The 19,401-nt window shown below is 40.1% G+C and overlaps 1 protein-coding gene across 30 annotated transcripts in view; it reads right to left on the minus strand.

Annotated features, from left to right (window-relative positions):
* The window catches only part of PARD3 (par-3 family cell polarity regulator), a 569,056-nt gene that overhangs the window by 173,911 nt on the left and 375,744 nt on the right, over positions 1-19,401 (minus strand). For 24 of the 30 annotated variants that reach the window (XM_045586290.1, XM_036454403.2, XM_045586338.1 and 21 more), the window contains 2 exons: positions 17,560-17,670; positions 3,445-3,687 (listed from right to left, as the gene is read on the minus strand). In XM_045586290.1, coding sequence (XP_045442246.1) covers positions 3,445-3,687; positions 17,560-17,670 — 354 coding nt within the window. The remainder of the gene's footprint in view (positions 1-3,444; positions 3,688-17,559; positions 17,671-19,401) is intronic. The other 6 variants (XM_036454413.2, XM_036454329.2, XM_036454284.2 and 3 more) reach the window with 1 other exon arrangement.

The following is a 19,401-nucleotide window of genomic DNA, read 5'->3' on the forward strand; positions in this document are numbered from 1 at the left end:
TATTTAGACTTTCAAACCAGATGTGGATGGTGCTAAAATGATTAATACTTTTATCAATGACCAATTACACAATAACTAATTTTCTTATAGTTTTTCCAAAAGTTACTAATTGGCAATGCCAGAGTTTCTCCTGTTCTTTCTCCCAAGAAAACAACTTTCAATGGACATTCATGACCTTCAGATGCTATCTGACTATCTACAAACAGCAAAAGCCCAGTAAGAAGTTTTTTAAGAAAATGTCACTGTCACTAATAACAACCTTAGTCTTTGAATCTTGACACATCTGTATTATTTGATAAGTACTGTGAACCTTTTAGGTGATCACAGGACAGGAGTGTAAATAAACCATAAGCCTCCTATATTAACCTACATTAATCACTCATTACAGCCAACATCAGATTTCCACAAAACAATAAAGAAAACTTAAAACAAAATGAACAAAAAAAAGAAACAACAGAACACATATCTGACCAGAGTTTTACCTTAAGATCTACTTTGCCTTTGCTGTTCTTTAATATGTTTCCTCTTGGGTTTGCCTGAGGGTTACCTGTTATCGTTGCAAACCTCTATTAAATATAGCTGGCAGAGGACTTAAAATGGTGGCAGAGTACGTGGATGCTGCACAAACATGCTTCCAGGAACAAACTGGAATTACAACTAAAATACAGAAAAATTTCCTGAATAATCAATGGAAAACTCACAGGCGACAGCCCTGATACCAAGGACCAAAAGTGGAGACTGCATAAAAACAGATAGGAGGAGCGTAGGCACTAAATGGGTGGCCGGGGACCCACAGATGCCAACTGAAGTCCTGGAGAAATATCTCAATTCTGGGGGTTGCACAGAGAACACTGGGGTCTAAGCTGAGCCTCCAGCAGAGAGGACGGAAACTAAGAAGGGTACCCACATAACTTCTGGCTGTGAAAAGCAGCAAGATGCTATCTGCCAGGGAGTGACAGCTGAAATTCAGGCACCCTCTTAAAGGGCCAATGGAAAAAAAATTCCCAGTGGAGCCAGCAGAAAGAGGGGAAAGTAAACTGGAGCTGTGAGAGCAAAAGTGAGGACTGGAGAATCAGGGAATAGAGCTCAAAAGGCAGACATCCTAAGTTTCCTTGACTGAGTCACTGCATAAGGTACCTTTCCCACATAGACATTTACATTGCCTGAGGGAAAGACAGTTGATATCCCTATTAGAAAACATCTTGCAATGGGTACACTTAAGAGATTAAAAATAACAATTAGCCTCCAGGCAGAAGCAACTGCCCCAACTTGTTGAAAAAACAAACAAACTCTCACCACACCTGAGCATCATTGCCTCGGGGGGCAATTCACATCAGAATTCTATCAGTCCACAGGCAGAAGAGGTCTCTGGAGTCTTTGAGTCTTTGCCTGATTTAATTAATTAGTCAGAAACAGCCTTTAATACTGTCCTGTACTAGAGATTTAGAGGTGTAGAGAATTTATATAATACATAGGCACAAACCCACACAGATAGCCAAAAAGAGGAGACAAAGAAATAACACCCAAATTAAAGTTCTAGAGAATAATCCAGAAGAAGAGATAAAAGAAACAGAGATAAGAAATTTATCTGAAATAGAGTTCAGAGTAATGATAGTAAAGATGCTCAAGAGCATGAAAAAAAGGTATAGTTAGTATAAAAAAGAACATTCTTAGATATAGAATGGCATTACACAAAGAACACACTGGATGAAATACACAGCAGGTTAGGGGAAGCTGAGCATAGACTCAGTGAATTAGAAGAAAAAGTTGAAAATATCACTCAATCAGAGAACCAAAAAGAAAAAAGCAATTAAAAAGCATGAGGACAGCCGAAACAGGTTTGGCTCAGTGGATAGAGCATTGGCCAGCGGACTGAAAGGTTTCGGGTTCGATTCTGGTCAAGGGCATGTACATTGGTTGCGGGCACATCACCAGTAGGGGGCGTGCAGGAGGCAGCTGGTCGATGTTTCTCTCTCATCGATGTTTCTAATTCTCTATTCCTCTCTCTTCCTCTCTGTAAAAAAAATCAATAAAATGTATTAAAAAAAAAAAAAGCACGAGGACAGCTTAAGGTTGCTGTGGGACAATGTGCAACGTAATAATATTAGAAGAGTAGGTGGGCCAGAAGAGACAGAGAGGAAGGAAGAGAGAACATGGTAAAGAAAAAAGTCACACAAGTTCAAGAGGTACAGAGAACCCTGAGGAAAGATGAACCCAAACAGGCCCACACTCAGGCACATCATAATTTAAATGCCCAAAATTAAAGACAAAGAAAGAAACTTAAAGGTGGCAAGAGAAAAGCAAACTGTTACCTACAAAGGAGATCTCATAAGGCTGACACCTGATTTCTCAACAGAAACGCTACAGGCCAGAAGGGAATGGCATGAACTACCCAAGGTAATGGAAAGCAAGGATCTGAGACCAAGATTACTATATCCAGCAAGACTATCATTCAAAATAGATGGTCAAATGAAGAACTTTCCAGGAAAAAAAAAAAAAAAAGAAAGAAAGAAAAAAAGGCTAAAGAGTGTATCACCACCAAGCCAGTATTACAAGAAATACTAAAGGAACTGCTCTAATTAGAAGAAGAAACAGGGAGAGAAACCTAGCCATACAGAATTAAAATGTTAATAAATAAGTACCTATCAATAATAACCCTAAATGTATATGGATTAAATGCTCCTATCAAAAGGTGTAGGATAGGAAAAACAGAGCTGCTTGAGACTAGAATCTTGGCCTCAGCACCACCCAGTCTGGTCTCAGACGAAAACCAGGACCCTGCAGCCACTGGGGACAGAGACCTGCGACCACAGCTGCAGACCCACCAACACCAAGAATCCAGACATCCGGGCCACAGATTTCTGTGAGCACAAAGCCCATCCCCCTCCTTGCAGGCTGTGGGCAGTGCCATACCCACTAGAACCAAACTGCTGTGCCACCTGACTTCAATTCTGGGCAAGTGCACACAGAAGTCTGTTTTCTGCAGCGTAGGAGTGAACCTGCTGCCAACACAGTGCTACTGTGCAGCCCGGTCCCCCAAGCAGACTGGGGACCCTGATTCTCCATGTGAGAGGCAGCACTGAGCACAAGTGACTTGTCTCTGTTTCTCATCACAAGCGCCTAGGATCCCGGATTCCCAGTGCATTCATACTAAGAGCCAGTGGCTCCAATTCTTGGTGCATGCACACATAGGGACCCGGATTCTCGGTGTGAGGTTGCACCAAGTAACAGACACTCTAATATTTAATTTTAGTGCGGGTACAAGGGTACTCTGACTCCTGGCATGTGCTAGGGAACTCTGAATTTCAGCACACACAGCGGGGTCTCTGTTTCAGCATAGCGCAAGTGGGGTCCTTGATTCTAGGTGTGTGCATGAGGCCACGCTGAGTGCCAGTGACTCTGATCCTGGGCTAGAGTGGCCCCCACCAACCCACGACAGCCTACCTGTCTGCAGGTGAAGATTTGGAATTCCGAGACTTCTTTACTTGGGCATACAAAGCATCCATCATATGTCCTTCTCTTGGGCTTTGGGGTCTGGCATTGAGAGCCAGGGAACCCTCATAAGAAGAAATTCCCCCATACATCAACTCATCATCACAGCCAAACGTCCGATGAAAATCTTGAATTTCAGCATAGTCACGTTCCCGAGCTTGTCGTTCTCTAAATTCTCGAGTTTTGGCTTGAATCCTGTAAAATGAGAACAAAATTGAAATAAGAAAAGCTATGTCTCCTCTAAGAACTGCATACAGAAACATTCATCAAAATATGTTGTAAAATACATTTTATTTCATGCAGTATATGAAAATTTATGGTATAAACAGTGTTATATTAATTTCAGACTAATGTCATTGATGCTCAAAAATAATAATGTCAGATAGCTTTTGTTAATGTGAGTACTGTATAGTCATGATGTACACCTTAATTTAAATTGTGCCTTATTAAGTAGATTTAAAAATCCACAAAGAACAGAAAGCTTTAGGCATCTAATTATATTTTCAACATGAACTTCTGTAAGGCAAGAAATGATTCTTTAAAAGTTACTGCCCCCCCCCCACACACACACACAAGAACCATCCTATATAATAAAAGGCTAATATGCAAAATGACTGAACAGCAGAATGACCAGTTGCTATGACTGCTATGACATGCACTGATCACCAGGGGTCAGACGCTCAATGCAGGAGATGCCCCTGGTGGTCACTGTACATTTAGGTCTAGGCATATTATGTATATGTCTTACTCTTTCGCTTAGAATGTATTGAATTATTTCCTAAGATTTTATTAAGCTATTTGGTATAAAGTTCTCTTCAACGAAGAAGATATTGATATAAGTTATTCTAAGTCAATCTTATTTAGCTAAATATAGGATTTTCATAATTTTTAATTATTTTTGATGCAAAAATATTTTTGATGATGTTTTATGGGGAAAATATATAAACATGAGATAAAGACAGTACATAAGAGAAAAAAGGAAATCACAGGAGAGAACCCTGATATCTGAAGTACGAATATGGAGACCACATAGAGACGGGTAGGAGGGGCAGAGTTACAAAAGGGCTGGCCAGGTGCCCACAGACAACAAGTGAAGTTCTGGAGAGATATCTCATATGTGGAAGGGTACGACTGAGAACTCTGGAATCTAATCACCAAGCTGAGCTCCCTAGCAGAGCACCAAATCTGATTAGGGTACCCACATAACATGCAGCTTTGAAAAGCTGCGGAATGCTGTCTTTCAGGGAGTGGCAGCTGAAAGTCAGGCACCCTCTTGAAGGGCCAACACACAAAAATTCCCTGTGGAGCCACCCATCTTGTGCTCTGGCAGAGGGAGTGTAAAGTGGACTGGAGCTGTGAGAGCAGAACCCAGGACTGGGGACTCTGAGAATAGAGCTCATCAGACAGACACTCCAAGTTTCCTGGACTGAGTCTTTGCCTCACACAGGGGAGGACATCTTTTCCACATCCTATTGGAAAACACTTTGCCCTGAGACTACTTAAGAGATTAAAAGCACCACAGGCATAGCTCAAAAACAAAACAAAAAAACACAGCAACAAACTATGTAACCCTACAACTTAGAGAGAGAACAAGAAAAGCCCAGTCATTAGCAAGGGGGAAATAATAAAGATTAGAGCAGAAATAAATAACAAAGACAAAAAAAAAATCAATGAAACAAGAGCTGATTCTTTGAAAGGATAAACAAAATTGATGAGCAGATTAATCAAGAAACAAAAAAAAAGAGAAACCAAATAAATAAAATCAGAAACATTGGAGAAGCAACCATGGACACCACAGAAATACAAAGGATTGTAAGAAAATACTATGAACAACTACATGCCAAAAAGCTGGACAATGTGGATGAAATACAAAAATTCCTAGAAAAATACAATCTCCCAACACTGAATCAGGAAGAATAAAAAAAAAACTGAATAGGTCAATAACAACTAACAAAATAGAAGCAGTAATTAAAAACAAAAACAAAAGACTTCCCACCAAACAAAAGCCCAGGTCTGTACAGTTTCAAAGGGGAGTTCTTCCAAACATTCAAAGAACTAACACTTATGCTCATCGAAGTATTTCAAAAACAAAGAGGAAGGAACACTTCCAAACTCTTTTTTGAGGCCAATATTATCCTAATTCCAAAACCAGATAAAGACAGTACAAAGAAAGAGAATTACAGGCCAATATCCCTCATGAACAAAAGATGCCAAAATCCTCAACAATATATTATCAAATCATATCCAGCAATATATTGAAAAAGATAATACACCATGATCAAGTGGAATTTCTCCCAGGAATACAAGGCTGGTACAATATTTGCAAACCAATAAATGTGATACATAACATACTCATAAAAAAACCTGAAAGGCAAAAATCACATGATCATATCAATAGACTTAGAAAAAGCATTCAACAAAATCCAACACCCATTTTTGATAAAAGCTATCAGCAAAGTGGCATCAGAGGGTGCAAGGCCATATATGACAAACCTACAGCCAACATTATATTCAATGGGGAAAAAAAATAAAACTATTTTCCTTAAGAACAGGAACAATGCAGATGTCCATTCTCAACACTCCTGTTCAACATAGAAGTGGGAGTGCTAGCCATAGCAATCAGAGAACAAGAAGAAATAAAAGGCATCCAAATTGGAAAAGAAGAAATAAAATTGTCATTATTCCCACATGACATGATATTGTACATAGAAACCCCCAAAGACTCCATCAAAAAGCTACTAGACTTAATAGATGAATTCAGCAACGTAGCAGGATACAAAATCAATACCCAGAAATCTATGGGTTTTTTTATATACCAATAATGAACTTACAGAAAGATAAACTTTAAAAAAATCCCATTTACCATTGAACCAAAAAAATTAAAATACCTGGGAATAAACTTAACCATGGAGGTAAAAGAACTATAGTCGGAAAACTACAGGATGGTGAAAAAAGAGATAGAGGAAGACATAAGCACATGGCGGAATAAACCCTTGTTTATGGATTGATAGAATCAATATAATTAAGATGTCTATATAACCGAAAGCAATCTATAGAGTCAATACATCCCCACTAAGATATCAGTGGAATATTTCTCAGAACTAGAACAAACTCTCCTGGAATTAAATAATAAATAAATAAATAAATAAATAAATAAATAAATATCCCGAAAAGCAATATCAATCCTAAGACAGAAGAACAAAGTTGGAGGGATCACAATACCAGATATCAAGCTATATTACAAATCTATTGTTCTCAAAACTGCCAGGTATTGGCACCAGACAGACATACAGACCAATGGAAGAGAATAGAGAACCAATAAATCGATCCAAGCCATTATGATCAATAAGTATTTGACAAAGGAGGCAAGAGCATACAATGGAGTTAAGATAGTCTCTTCAATAAATGGTGTTGGGAAAATGGGACAGATACATGCAAAAAAGTGAAACCAGGTCACAAAACTAAACTGAAAAATGGATAAAGAACTTACCGTATTTTTCGGACCATAAGATGCACTTTTTTCCCCCCAAAAGTGGGGGGAAAAAGTCCCTGCGTCTTATGGTCCAAATATAGCCTACACATATACTTTAAAAAAAAAGTTTTTTTACTTGCCCGGCTCTGTGTGGTTTCTGTGTGCTTGCCCGGCTCTAAAATGGTTCTAAATGCTGCTGTTTACTTTACAGGGTTGATTACATGTGTTTATGACTGTGATGTTGGGTTTTAATGCACATAAAATATTTTAGGACACTATTTGTTTCAGAATCTTTTTTTCTTCATTTCCCTTCTCTAAAAACTGGTGCGTCTTATGGTCCGGTGTGTCTTATGGTCCGAAAAATACGGTAAACGTAAGATCGGAAGCCATAAAAATCTTAGAAGAAGCAACAGGCAGCAAAATATCAAACATATTTTGAGGCAATATCTTTACCAATAAAGCTCATAGAACAATGGACACTAAAGGGCAAATAAACAAATGGGACTACATCAAAATAAAAAGCTTCTGCACAGCAAAAGAAACCATCAACAAAACAACTAGAAAGCCCACTGCATGGGAGATCACAGTTGCCAATGTTATCACCTTTAAGGGTTTAATCTCCAATATTTACAAGGGTATTCATACAACTTAACAAAGGAAGATAAACAACACAATAAAAAAATGGTCAAAGGACTTCAATAGATACTTTTTGAAAGAGGTCATACAGAAGGCCAAGAGACATATGAAAACATGCTCAATTACTAATCATTTGAGAGATACAAATCAAAACAGCAATGAGATACCATCTCACACCTGTCAGAATGGCTATCATCAACAAATCAACAATCGACAAGTGCTAGAGAGGATGCAGAGAAAAAAGAACCTTCTTGCACTGGTGGGAATGCAGACTGGGTGCAGCCACTGTGGAGAACAATATGGAGTTTCCTCAAAAAATTAAAAATGGAAATCCCATAAGACTCAGTAATCCCACTTCTGGGAATATATCCCAAGAAACCAGAAACACCAACCAGAAAGGATATATGCACCCCTATGTTGATAGCAGCACAATTTACAATAGCTAAGATTTGGAAACAGCCTAAGTGCCCATCAGCACATGAGTGGATTAAAAAACGGTACATCTACACAAGGGAATAGTATGCTGCTGTAAAAAAAAGGAACTCTTACCATTTTCAACAGCATGGATAGACCTGGAAAGCATTATGCTAAGTGAAATAAACCAGTTGGAGAAAGATTAATATCACATGTTCTCATTCATTTGCAGAATATAATGAACAAAATAATTTGATGAACAAAAACAGAGCCAGAAGAAAAATAATTTAGAATAGAAGTAATCCTGTTATTTGCAGATTTTTAATATTTCATACAACTTTTGTGATATCATACTATGTTACTACAGTTTTGGTAATATTGTGTCCTTAAAATCATTTTTTCCTGAAATATTAATATTTATTGCATGCAATATTATATTTAAAATCATTTTTTTCTTTAATAATTGGTGCTTATTGCATGTTATTTATATTTAAAATAGCTTTTCTTGAGATATTAAAAAAAGAAGGAAAGAAAGACTAAAGCTCCAGTTGATGTTGCTCAGTGGTTAAGCATTGACCTATGAAACAAGTGGTCATGATTTAATTTTTGGTTCGGGTATATGCCCTGATTAGGGGTAGATCTCAGTGTGGGCTATGAGGGAGGCAACCAATCAATGATTCTCTCTCATATATTGATGCTTCTATCTCTCTTTTCCTTTCCCGTTCTCTCTGAAACCCATAAAAGTATGTTTAAAAAGAAAGGAAAACTACAGGATGATATTCCTGATGAATATGTTAAGGATATAAAAAATCCTTAATAAAATATGAATTTAGTAATATATAAATAGAATTTAGTAATATATAAAAAGAATTACAGCATGACCAAGTGATGCTTATGTAGGAATGCGAGATAGATTCAATATTCAAGAATCAATCAATATAATAGGATAAAGAAAAAAAAAATCACATGCTCTAGTTGATGCAGAAAAAAGCATTTGATAAAATTCAATATTCATCATGACAGAAACTCTAAAAATAAAAACTAGTAATAGAAAAGAACTAATCTTAATAATGAGCATCTAAAAAATTTTTGGTAATATTATACATATTAAAGAAAGATTGAATGTTTTTTCTTAAGTTTTAGGAAAAAGATAGGGATAGCTGTTCCTACCACTGTAATCAAGCAATAGTTCTGAAAATTCTAGACAACGCCCTAAGCTAGAAAAGGAAATCAATGGCATACAGATTGGAAAGGAAGAAATGAGACCATTTTATTTATAGATGCCATGATTATCTATATAGAAAATCCCCAGGAACCTATAAAAATTTCCTATGACTAAAAAGCAAATTTAGTAAGATAACAGGATACTACTTCAATGTACAAAAATGCATTGAATTTCTATAAGTTGACAGAAGCTGAAATAAAAAATACACTGCAATTTATAATCACTAATAATGAAACACAGTATAAATAAATGCTAGTTTGTAGGTATATTAAAAATGTACAAATATGAATTTAACAAAACCTGTACAAGACTTCTATGCTGAAAACCACACAATGCTAATGAAAGAATCAAATATCAAAAGGTGGAAAGACATTGTGATTAAGGATGACTCAACATAATAAAGAAGTCAATTCTTCCCAAATTGTTATACTAGTTTAATGTAATTTCTATAAAAACCTCAGCAAGATTAATTAACTATAGACAAGATTATTTTTAAATTTATATAAAAAGGCAAAAAATAGAATAGCTAAACAAGTGTGAAAAAGAACAATAAAAATAAAGTGGGAGAAATCACACTCATGTTTGAAAGACTGGAATATATCTATATTAATTAAGACTGTGTGGATAATAGACAAATAAGCCAATGAAACAGAATTAAGAACCCAGAAATAGCCAACAATTACAAGCAATTGATTTCTCTCAAGTGGGCCAAAGTAATGCATGTGATAAGATGACAGGGAATTATCCTATCTAATAAAAGAGTAATATGCAAATTAATCATTACACACCCAAAAGCCACGTCCAACAGCCAATAAGGACTGAGTATGCAAATCATCCCAACCAAGCAGGCTGGGGCCACAGAGAGCAGAAGGGAGGCTTGGAGGAAGCCTTTGGCAATGGAGAAAGCCAAGCTTTCTGCACACCCTGGCTGGCCCAGGCCTCCACTAAAGCCTACAAAGTTTAAATTATAGAAGATAAATAAATCCCAACAGAAATGTTGGCAGCCAGGGAGCTGGAGAGAGCAGGAGGCTAGGGTTGTCCATGGCAATGGAAGAATCCAAGCTTCTGCAGCCCTGGCCTGCTTTGGCCTCCACTTAAGGCTATAAAATTTCAATTATAGAAGATAAATAATCCCAACAGAAATGTCTGCTGCCATGGAGAATCAGAAGGCGTGGCTCTACTCTAGGCTACAAAGTTTCAATTGTAGAAGATAAATAAATCCTAGATTCCAAGGCCTCCACTTGGGTTGCCACAGGGTGTGGCCAGCCTGCAAACCACCACAGGCCCCTCGCTCAGGCCACCTATGCCTCAAGGGAACCCTCACCCTGATCCAGGACACTCTTCAGGGCAAACCAGCTGGCCCCCACCCATGTACCAGGCCTCTATCCTATCTAATATAATAAAAGAGTAATATGCAGATTGACCATCACTCCAATACACAAGATGGCTGCTCCCATGTGGTCAAAGATCCTGCCCACATGTGGACACAAGATGGCCACCATAAGATGGCCAGCAAGGGAGGGCAGTTGGGAAGGACCAGGTCTGCAAGTGAGGGCAGTTGTGGCAATCAAGCCTGCAAGGGAGGGAAGTTAGGGGTGGCCAGGCCAGCAGAGGAGGGAAGTTGGAGGCAAACAGGCTGGCAGGGGAGCAGTTAGGCATCAATCAGGCTGGCAGGGCAGTGGTTAGGGAATGATCAGGCTGGCAGGCAGAAGTGGTTAGGGGCAATCAGGAAGGCAGGCAGGTAAGCAGTTTGGAATCAGCAGTCCTGGATTGTGAGAGGGATGTTTGACTGCCCTAAATGGGCAGTGGGACATCCTCAAGGGGTCCCAGATTGGAGAGGGTGAAGGCTGGACTGAAGGACATCCCCCTAGCCCCATGCATGAATTTCGTGCACCGGGCCTCTAGTCTATATAATAAAAGCCCAGCATCTGAATGACCGGAACGACCAGTTGACCTGTTGCTATGATGTACATTGATCATCTGGGACAAAGGTTCAACACAGGAGCTGATCCCTGGTGGTCAGTGTGCTACTCGCAGAACTGACCTAAGAGGCTGAGAGGCGGATTCATGGCCGCCGTGGGACTAAGGCCTACTCCTCTGCCTCTCAGTGCTATTGTCCCTGGGCCCAGCCCCAACTGGGTCCCCTGGAGAGGTGAGTGCTTCAGAAGACCCTGGACCAGGGAGCAGCCACTCAGAGGGCAGGTCCACAGTGGCTTGGCAGACCGGGCTGAGGAGTGCTCCCACAGCAGGCCAATCCCCACAGGCCACACTCCCACCAGTGCAGATATTCCTGGCACTGGGCCTCTAGTGTCATTATATTATTGATGAGTTCTAGATTTGAATGTTCCTTTGTGCCAAATCACTCAGAAACAAATGTTCAAAAAAGGTCAATTTTTACCAAGTCAATTGCTCAGAAGAAATGCTCAGCAGCATGAAATACTATTCATAAAGCTCTGTTCTTAATTGCTTTCTCTTACCCAAATTGACATAATATTACGAATTGCCACTATCATAAAATCCAATAAATATCACAGTCACTTCTATAGTAGAATCCAAAAAACCTGATATTCTCTAAGCTCAATAACAAAAGAAATTATATTTTTATTGTTAACATTGTCATCACCAATGAATTTAGTTATATAAAAAAAATTGTTATAAAAGTTGTTTGCGAAAGAAGAACCAAGATGGCGGCATAGGGCAGACACCAGAATGCAGCCTACCACAACAAGTTTGAATTTAGAACTGAAAAACAGGGGAAACATCACCCTGAAGCGCCGGAGAGGCTGCCTAAGGGTTGGCTCTACCATCTGGAAAGGAGAGAGAAGGCGTGCTGAACCTCAGGAACTGTGAAGGTACAGAAAACTGCACGTGAAAAAGTGCGGCAGAGTTCGCTGCCGGCTTGCTTGTGGAGCACGGAGAGGTCGGGCCGAGTTTGCTACCCGCTAACTCCCTGAACACGGAGAGGGTGGACGGCTAATGTGCGGCTGGCTTTCTTGTTTGGGAGGAAAACAGAACCACCCTATTGCACTGATAGACGGCCCCAGACAGGGAGAGGCCAGACTGTCGGGCAGTGGGCGGGGATCTCTCGGAGGTGTGTGAAGCCAGCAGCCATTACTGCGGGACTCAGAAACCAGACCCTCCTAGGGAGGGGCTGAATAAAGCTTCTCTGCACCACCCAAGACTCCGCTCCATCCAAGCAGAGCACAGAGGCCCTTCCAGTGGCTAGCTAGCTTCCTCGTTCGCTGCCAATAGGACTCTCCTAGGGAGGGGCAGACAGGAATCTAAAGCTTGTCCTCGCCTATACCAAAGAGGTGCGAGCACCTGCAACCAATTGTGTGAGATTCAACAAAGCTTGTCTGTGCCACCCCAAGACTCCACCCATCCAAGCAGAATACAGAAACCCTCCTAGCTGAGACACTTCTGATCCTCATAGCCAATTGGCTTGGAGATCAACACTTCCCAGTAATACCAACAACAAGCAAGGCTTAACAACAAGACTGCACACACAGCCCACAAAGGGTTACACCAAGTCTGTCCACCTCAGGTAACTGGGAGGCTGACCCACTGAACCATATAGGACACCTTAGCACACAAAGCCACCCTACCAACTCAGGAAAGCTGTGAAAATGCCAAGACAAGGAAATAGATCACAAACAAGAGAAATGGAGGAAAAGAAGAGACTGGATATAGAGTTCAAAACCACGCTTATAAGGTTTTTCAAGAATTTCCTAGAAAAGGCCAATAAAATAAATGAGACCTATGAGGATATGAAAAGGGATCCACTACAAATAAAGAATACATTGTCTGAAATAAAAAATATTACACAGAGTCCTAAAAACAGAAAGGAAGATCACAAGAATCAAGTCAAAGATTTGGAACATAAGGAGCCAGAAGACACTCCTCCGCAGAAGCAAGAAGGCAAGAGAATCCAGAAAGTTGAAGATAATGTAAGAAACCTCTGGGACAACTTCAGCGAACCAACATCAGAATTATGGGGGTCCCAGAAGATGAGAGACAGCAAGATATTGAAAACATACTGAAAGAAATAGTGACAGAAAACTTCTCCCACCTGGTGAAAGAAGTAGACTTACAAGTCCAGGAAGCACACAGAACTCCAAACAAAAGGAATCTAAGACACATCATAATTAAAATTCCAAGAGCAAAAGACAGAGAGAATATTAAAAGCAGCAAGAGAAAAGCAGGTAGTTACCTATAAAGGAGTACCCATACGATTGTCAGCTGATTTCTCAACAGAAACCATGCAGGCCAGACGGGAATGGCAGGAAATATTCAAGGTGATGATAGCAAGAACCTACAGCCAAAAATACTCTACCTAGCAAAGCTATCACTCAGAATCGAAGGCCAGATAAAGAGCTCCACTAATAAAAAATAAAAAATAAAAAGCTATAGGAGTTCATCACTGCCAAACCAGAATTATATGAATTGCTGAAGGGGGTTCTTTCGGAAAAGAAAGTAAATAAAGATAAAAACTATGAACAACAAATACCTAACTATCAACAAGTGAATCTAAAAACCAAGGGAATTAAAAAAAAATCTGATGAACAATATTAACTGGTGAATATAATAGAATCAGAGGTATGGAAGGGGAGTGGACTGACGATTCTCGGGGAAAAGGGGAGGAGGGGGTGTGGGAAGAGATTGAACATAAACTGTGCACCTATGAATGAGGACAATGGGGGTGGGGAAAGGGCAGAGGGTGAGGTGGGAACTTGGTGGAGGGGAGCAATGGCCCGGGGGGGGGGGGGGGGGGAGGAAGATGGAGGGGGGAATGAGGAACATTTGTAATAACATGAACAATAAAGATTTATTTTTTTAAAAAAAAGTTGTTTGCACTCCTCCTTTCCACCCTTTGGCTCACACTTGCAATGAAAACATTAAATTAAACTATAGCAGGCTTGCTGCGCACAAAGGTGAGGGAAGTGCTGCGCAAGCTACAAAATCTGATGGTTAGCCTAAGTGAGTGTGCATTTTAAAGTTCATTCTATTATATAGAAGGAAATGCTAAGGAAGCTTGCTGTGCAAATGTCACTTAAAAGCAGATTTTAGAAACTAGGAATGCATTGTAGGTTGGGGAGTTTTAGTGACAACTTAGTCAAAGTAACAAAATACACAAATGGTTTTATTATATACTTTTATACTTGAATGTCTTGCTTATTATGATTTGATTTGAGAAAATAAACTTTGTAACACAACCAGAGTTTTATTTACATATTATATATTTCCCTTCTTTGTGGAGAAACTTATTTCAAGAAAGGAATAATTGGTTGAGAGGAGAAAATAGTATAGTTTATTAAGGAAACTTTAAAAAAAGATAGTGTGTCATGGTTGAGCCCACAATGGTTGTAATGGTCAATACCATAAACAAACACCCCCTCTATTCTTTTTTGTGACCCTGAAGTCACAAATTATCTCTAAGATATGAGTCATTCCTTTTTCTGAAGAGTCAGGTTGCTGTTTAGCATTCCTCTTATTTATCTTAGGCCAAACCTCAACAATGACAGAAGAAACTGATTAGCCCAAAACTTAGCAAAGGAAATAAATATATATTGCTTTCAGAAAGTCCTTCTTAGTTATAAACAACAGAGCTCTTCTGAAATTTAAATGACCATAGACAGCTGTACTGACTAATGTTGCTGGGTAGCACCATCATGAACTATCGATATTTCCCTAGCCTTGACATGTAAGGAGAGAAAGAGAGAAAAGAAGGAAGGAAAGGAGGGAGGGAAAATAAATATTAAAACCTTTAATGTTTTTTACTAAGACTTAAAATAAATTATCATTTCAATTTGTAATTGAAATAAAAATATTCACACCTTTACTTTTTGCTTAAAAAAGGAAGGAGGGGGTTCGTTTACATAATGGTAACAAAGTGGCCTTGAAGTTGCATTGATAATAATACATAACTAATGTAATATACTAAATAAAATAATAAGGTTAATTTCTGTCCTGCTGTCACTAAATTCATACTAACAGTCTCTCTTCAGCTTGACATCAATTAGTGATTTCATTCCAGACTCTTGTCATAGTGTTCACAACCCTTTTCTCTAATTAAGATGGATGTTGCATGATGAAGATAAAACATACAAGACTTCTGTTCCTGTAACGTTTCTATTCATGAAGATTTTTGATTTTATAATAAATGGTTTTATCACTAACTGCATTGGAGTAAGATGAGAATAACTATTTTATGACTATGAAGTAAAATCTTTTTATGTCCAAAAAAGGAGTGACCAACTCCTCAGGATGGAAAATCAATTGCATACTTAAATTACTCCATTTTATTCCAAACACTTCAATTTCTAAAGCTTAAGAAACTTCAATTCAAAAGGGAGAGGGAGAGAGAGAAAGAGAGAGAGAGAGGGAAAAGCTTTCAATTATAGAAGATACATAAATCCCCACAGATATGGCTGCCGCCAAGGAGCAAGCAAAAGGTGTGGCTCCGCTCCAGGCTACAAAGTTTCAATTGTAAAAGGTAAATAAATTCCAGATACAGGGCCTCTGCTTGGGTGGACAGGGGACATGGCCAGCCTGCAAACCACCACAGCCCCTCATCCAGGCCACCCCACACCCTAAGGGAACTCCCACCCTGATCTGGGACACCCTTCAGGGCAAACCAGCCGGCCCCCTCCCATGAACCAGGCCTCTATCCTATCTAATAAAAGAGTAATATGCAGATTGACCATCACTCCAACAGATGGTCAAAAATCCTACCCCCATGTGGACACAAGATGGCCACCACGAGATGGCCAGCAGGGGAGAGTGGTTGGGAGGGACCAGGCCTGCAAGGAAAGGCAGTTGGGGGTGATCAACCCTTCAGGGGAGGGCAGTTAGGGGTGACCAGGCTGGCAGAGTAGGGAATTTGGGGGTAACCAGGCCTACAGGGAAAGGCAGTTGGGGGGACCCCGGCCTGCAGGGGAGAACAGTTCGGGGGAGCAGGCCTGCAGGGGAGGATAGTTGGGAGGACCAAGCCTGAAAGAAAGGGCAGTTCGGGGCAATCAAGCCTGCAGGGGAGGGCAGTTGGGGGGTGGGGAGGACCAAACCTGAAAGGAAGGGCAGTTAGGGGCAATCAAGCCTGTAGGGGAGGGCAGTTAGGGGGACCAGGCTGGCAGAGGAGGGAAGCTGGGGGCAAACAGGCTGGCAGAGAAGCAGTTAGACATCAATCAGGCTGGAATGGGAGTGGTTAGGGGGTGATCTGGCTGGCAGGCAGAAGCTGTTAGGGGCAATCAGGAAGGCAGGCAAGCGAGCAGTTGGGAGCCAGCAGTCCTGGATTGTGAGAAGGATGTCCAACTGCCCGTTTAGGACCGATTATATCAGGATTGGGCCTGAACAGGCAATCGGACATCTCTAGAGGGGTCCCAGATTGGAGAGGGTGCAGGCTGGACTGAGGGACACCCTTCAACCTGTGCAGAAATTTCATGCAGAAGGCCTCTAGTTTTTCTATAAAAAGGTTAATTTTTAAAAGTGAAGCTGTTTCTATGACAATGTGTGACCTAAATGCAAAGGTTACCTGAAATTACATGGATTCTGATTCTGATGTCAAAATTCTGAGAACTTGAACACTAAGTTTGAAGCCAACTGAGTAAACACTCTTTATTTCTTCCAGATGCATGCATCTACTGTCTTTACTGTCTTACTACCTCCTATGCAAAATGGCTTAGCTAAAACCAATAAAATCAATTGTAATGCTCCCCCAAAAAGTACCCTATTTTCTGGCATATAAGACAACCCACTAATTTTACAGTTAAAACATAGGTTTGGGCCTATATTCGCTGTATAAGACTACCCCCCACTTCCGAGGCAACACCAGTTCTTTTTTTAATAGACCGCCTCTCTGGCCAATCTGAGCAGGCTTTTTTTCGTTTCAAAAGTCATCTTATATGCCGGAAAATACGGTAAGTTTTTCTTTCATTTGAACCTTTTTTTTTTTTTTTTTTTTTCATTGTATTCATCCCATAACCATCAGTATCTGGATTCATGCAGAAAAAATAAAAATCAATTCAATGTAAAATTTTTACTTTTTTTTTTTAAAATATAAATTTTAGAAAGAGGGAGAGAGGGAGAGAGGAATATTTGATTAGCTGCCTCCCGCACATACCCCCACCAGGGAGTGAACCCTACAACCTGGATATGTGCCCTGAATGGGAATCAAACCAGCCACCTTTTGGTGTACAAGACAACGCTCTAACCAACTAGGCCACACCAGCCAGGGCCAAATTCTTTATATTAAAAAAAAAAAAAAAAAGAGTAGAAAGAAAAGAACCTCTATCTAATGAGGTTTAATCAAATAACTGATATCTACCTCTCCTGCTCCTGCTTCATTCGTATTCTCTCCTCTTCTGAAGTAAGGGAGTCCTGTATTTTTATCTTACTTGTTTTCTCAATCTTGTCATCTTTTCGATGTTTGCCAAACCTGTTGACAACAAAAAATTCTAACTTGTCAATATATCCAAAATAAGTTCTTCTTTTGTGATAAAGACATATATACCCAATAAATGTGAGCTCCCTAAAAATCAGGGCCAAACTGTCTCCTGTGGTTTGCTAGTTTTGCCCAGTATTAACATTTAACTTGATTATTTTATTCCTTTTTTATTAAAACTTGCCAGGGAAAACTATTTTGGAAAATGACCTCAATATCCATTTTTTGTTTTGCAAAACAAAAATAAACAACAATACAATAATAGAACCCTTAATTTCATTCTTATTAAACAAATCCTACCTAATGAAAGAATAATATGAAAATTGACTGTCACTCCAACATACAAGATGGCTGCCCCATTTGGTCAAAGGTGGCTTGCCCCATGTGGACACAAGCTGGCTGCCACATGATAGTCGTTAGGGGAGGGCAGTTGTAGGCAATCAGGCCAGCAGGGGACAGAAGTTGGGAGGGACCAGGCCTATAGGGGAGGGAAGTTGGGGGGGACTCAGGCCGACAGGGGAGGGCAGTTAGGGGTGACCAGGCCAGTAGGGGAGGGAAGTTGGGGGCAACCAGGCCTGCAGGGAAGGACAGTTAGGGGCAAACAGGTTTACAAGGGAGGGCAACCAGGCCTGCAGGGGAGGGCAGTTAGGGGTGATGAAGCCAGAGAGGGAGGGAAGCTGGGGCAACCAGGCCTCCAGGCTAAGACAGTTAGTGGCAAACAGGCTTGCAGGGGAGGGCAACCAGGCCGGCAGGGAAGAGCAGTTGGGGGCAACCAGGCCTGCAAGGGAGGGCAGTTAGGGGTGATCAGGCCAGCAAGGGAGGGCAGTTAGGGCAATTGGGATGGCAGGGGAGCAGGTAGGTGTCAATCAGGTTGGCAGGGAATAATTAGGAGGTGATCAGGCTGGCAGGCTGAAGCAGTTAGGGTCAATCGGGCAGGCAGGTAGGCGGGTGGTTGACAGCCAGCAGTCCTGGATTGTGAGAAGGTGCAGGCTTGGCTAAGGGACACCCTTACCCCATGGACGAATTTTATGCACCAGGCCTCTAGTAATTAATAAATGTGTAGGACTGAGTGCCCAATACTTCAGATAATGGAGGATAAAAGTCTGAATTGGAGCAGTTTCTGTTAGGAAGAGAGAATGATAATACACAGTCATCTGTGTAATAATCTCTGTATAACAACTATTCTTTATTTTCATAATCAAGTTTATTGGAAACTTTCATGACAGTTTAAAAACTGACAAACCAGACCATGGCTGTAAAATTTAAAGTACAAAGGATAATTTACAGTGCTATAATACTTTTAGCTTACAAAATTGAATTCTCATCAAATTCTTTTCCTAAATCTGATGGAAAGCAATTGCTGAAGGTAGACTCTTTAACCTGGAAATCTATATCTGATTAAAAACAACAACAACACAAATGCATGATTCAAAAACAGTCCAAACCAACTTCCACAGATAGACACTGAGCTTGAGGCTCTCTAAGAAAACACTAAGCAATGTCAGCCTTAGTACCAATTCCTTTCCTGATCTTTTATTTTCTCCAATAAAAGACCATGTTGTCTGTACACTTATGCTACATACCCTCAAATAATCTTGATCTATAGTGATTTGCTTTCCAGAAATATTTTATAGACAGTTACTCATAAGCATTCATAAATAAGTATACTGATATTTCTACCTGAGGAACCTAGTTTTGGTGACAATCATATGAAAAAAGAGAGAA

Source organism: Pipistrellus kuhlii, unplaced genomic scaffold, assembly GCF_014108245.1.
Source record: "Pipistrellus kuhlii isolate mPipKuh1 unplaced genomic scaffold, mPipKuh1.p scaffold_m20_p_1, whole genome shotgun sequence".
Taxonomy (NCBI): domain Eukaryota; kingdom Metazoa; phylum Chordata; class Mammalia; order Chiroptera; family Vespertilionidae; genus Pipistrellus; species Pipistrellus kuhlii.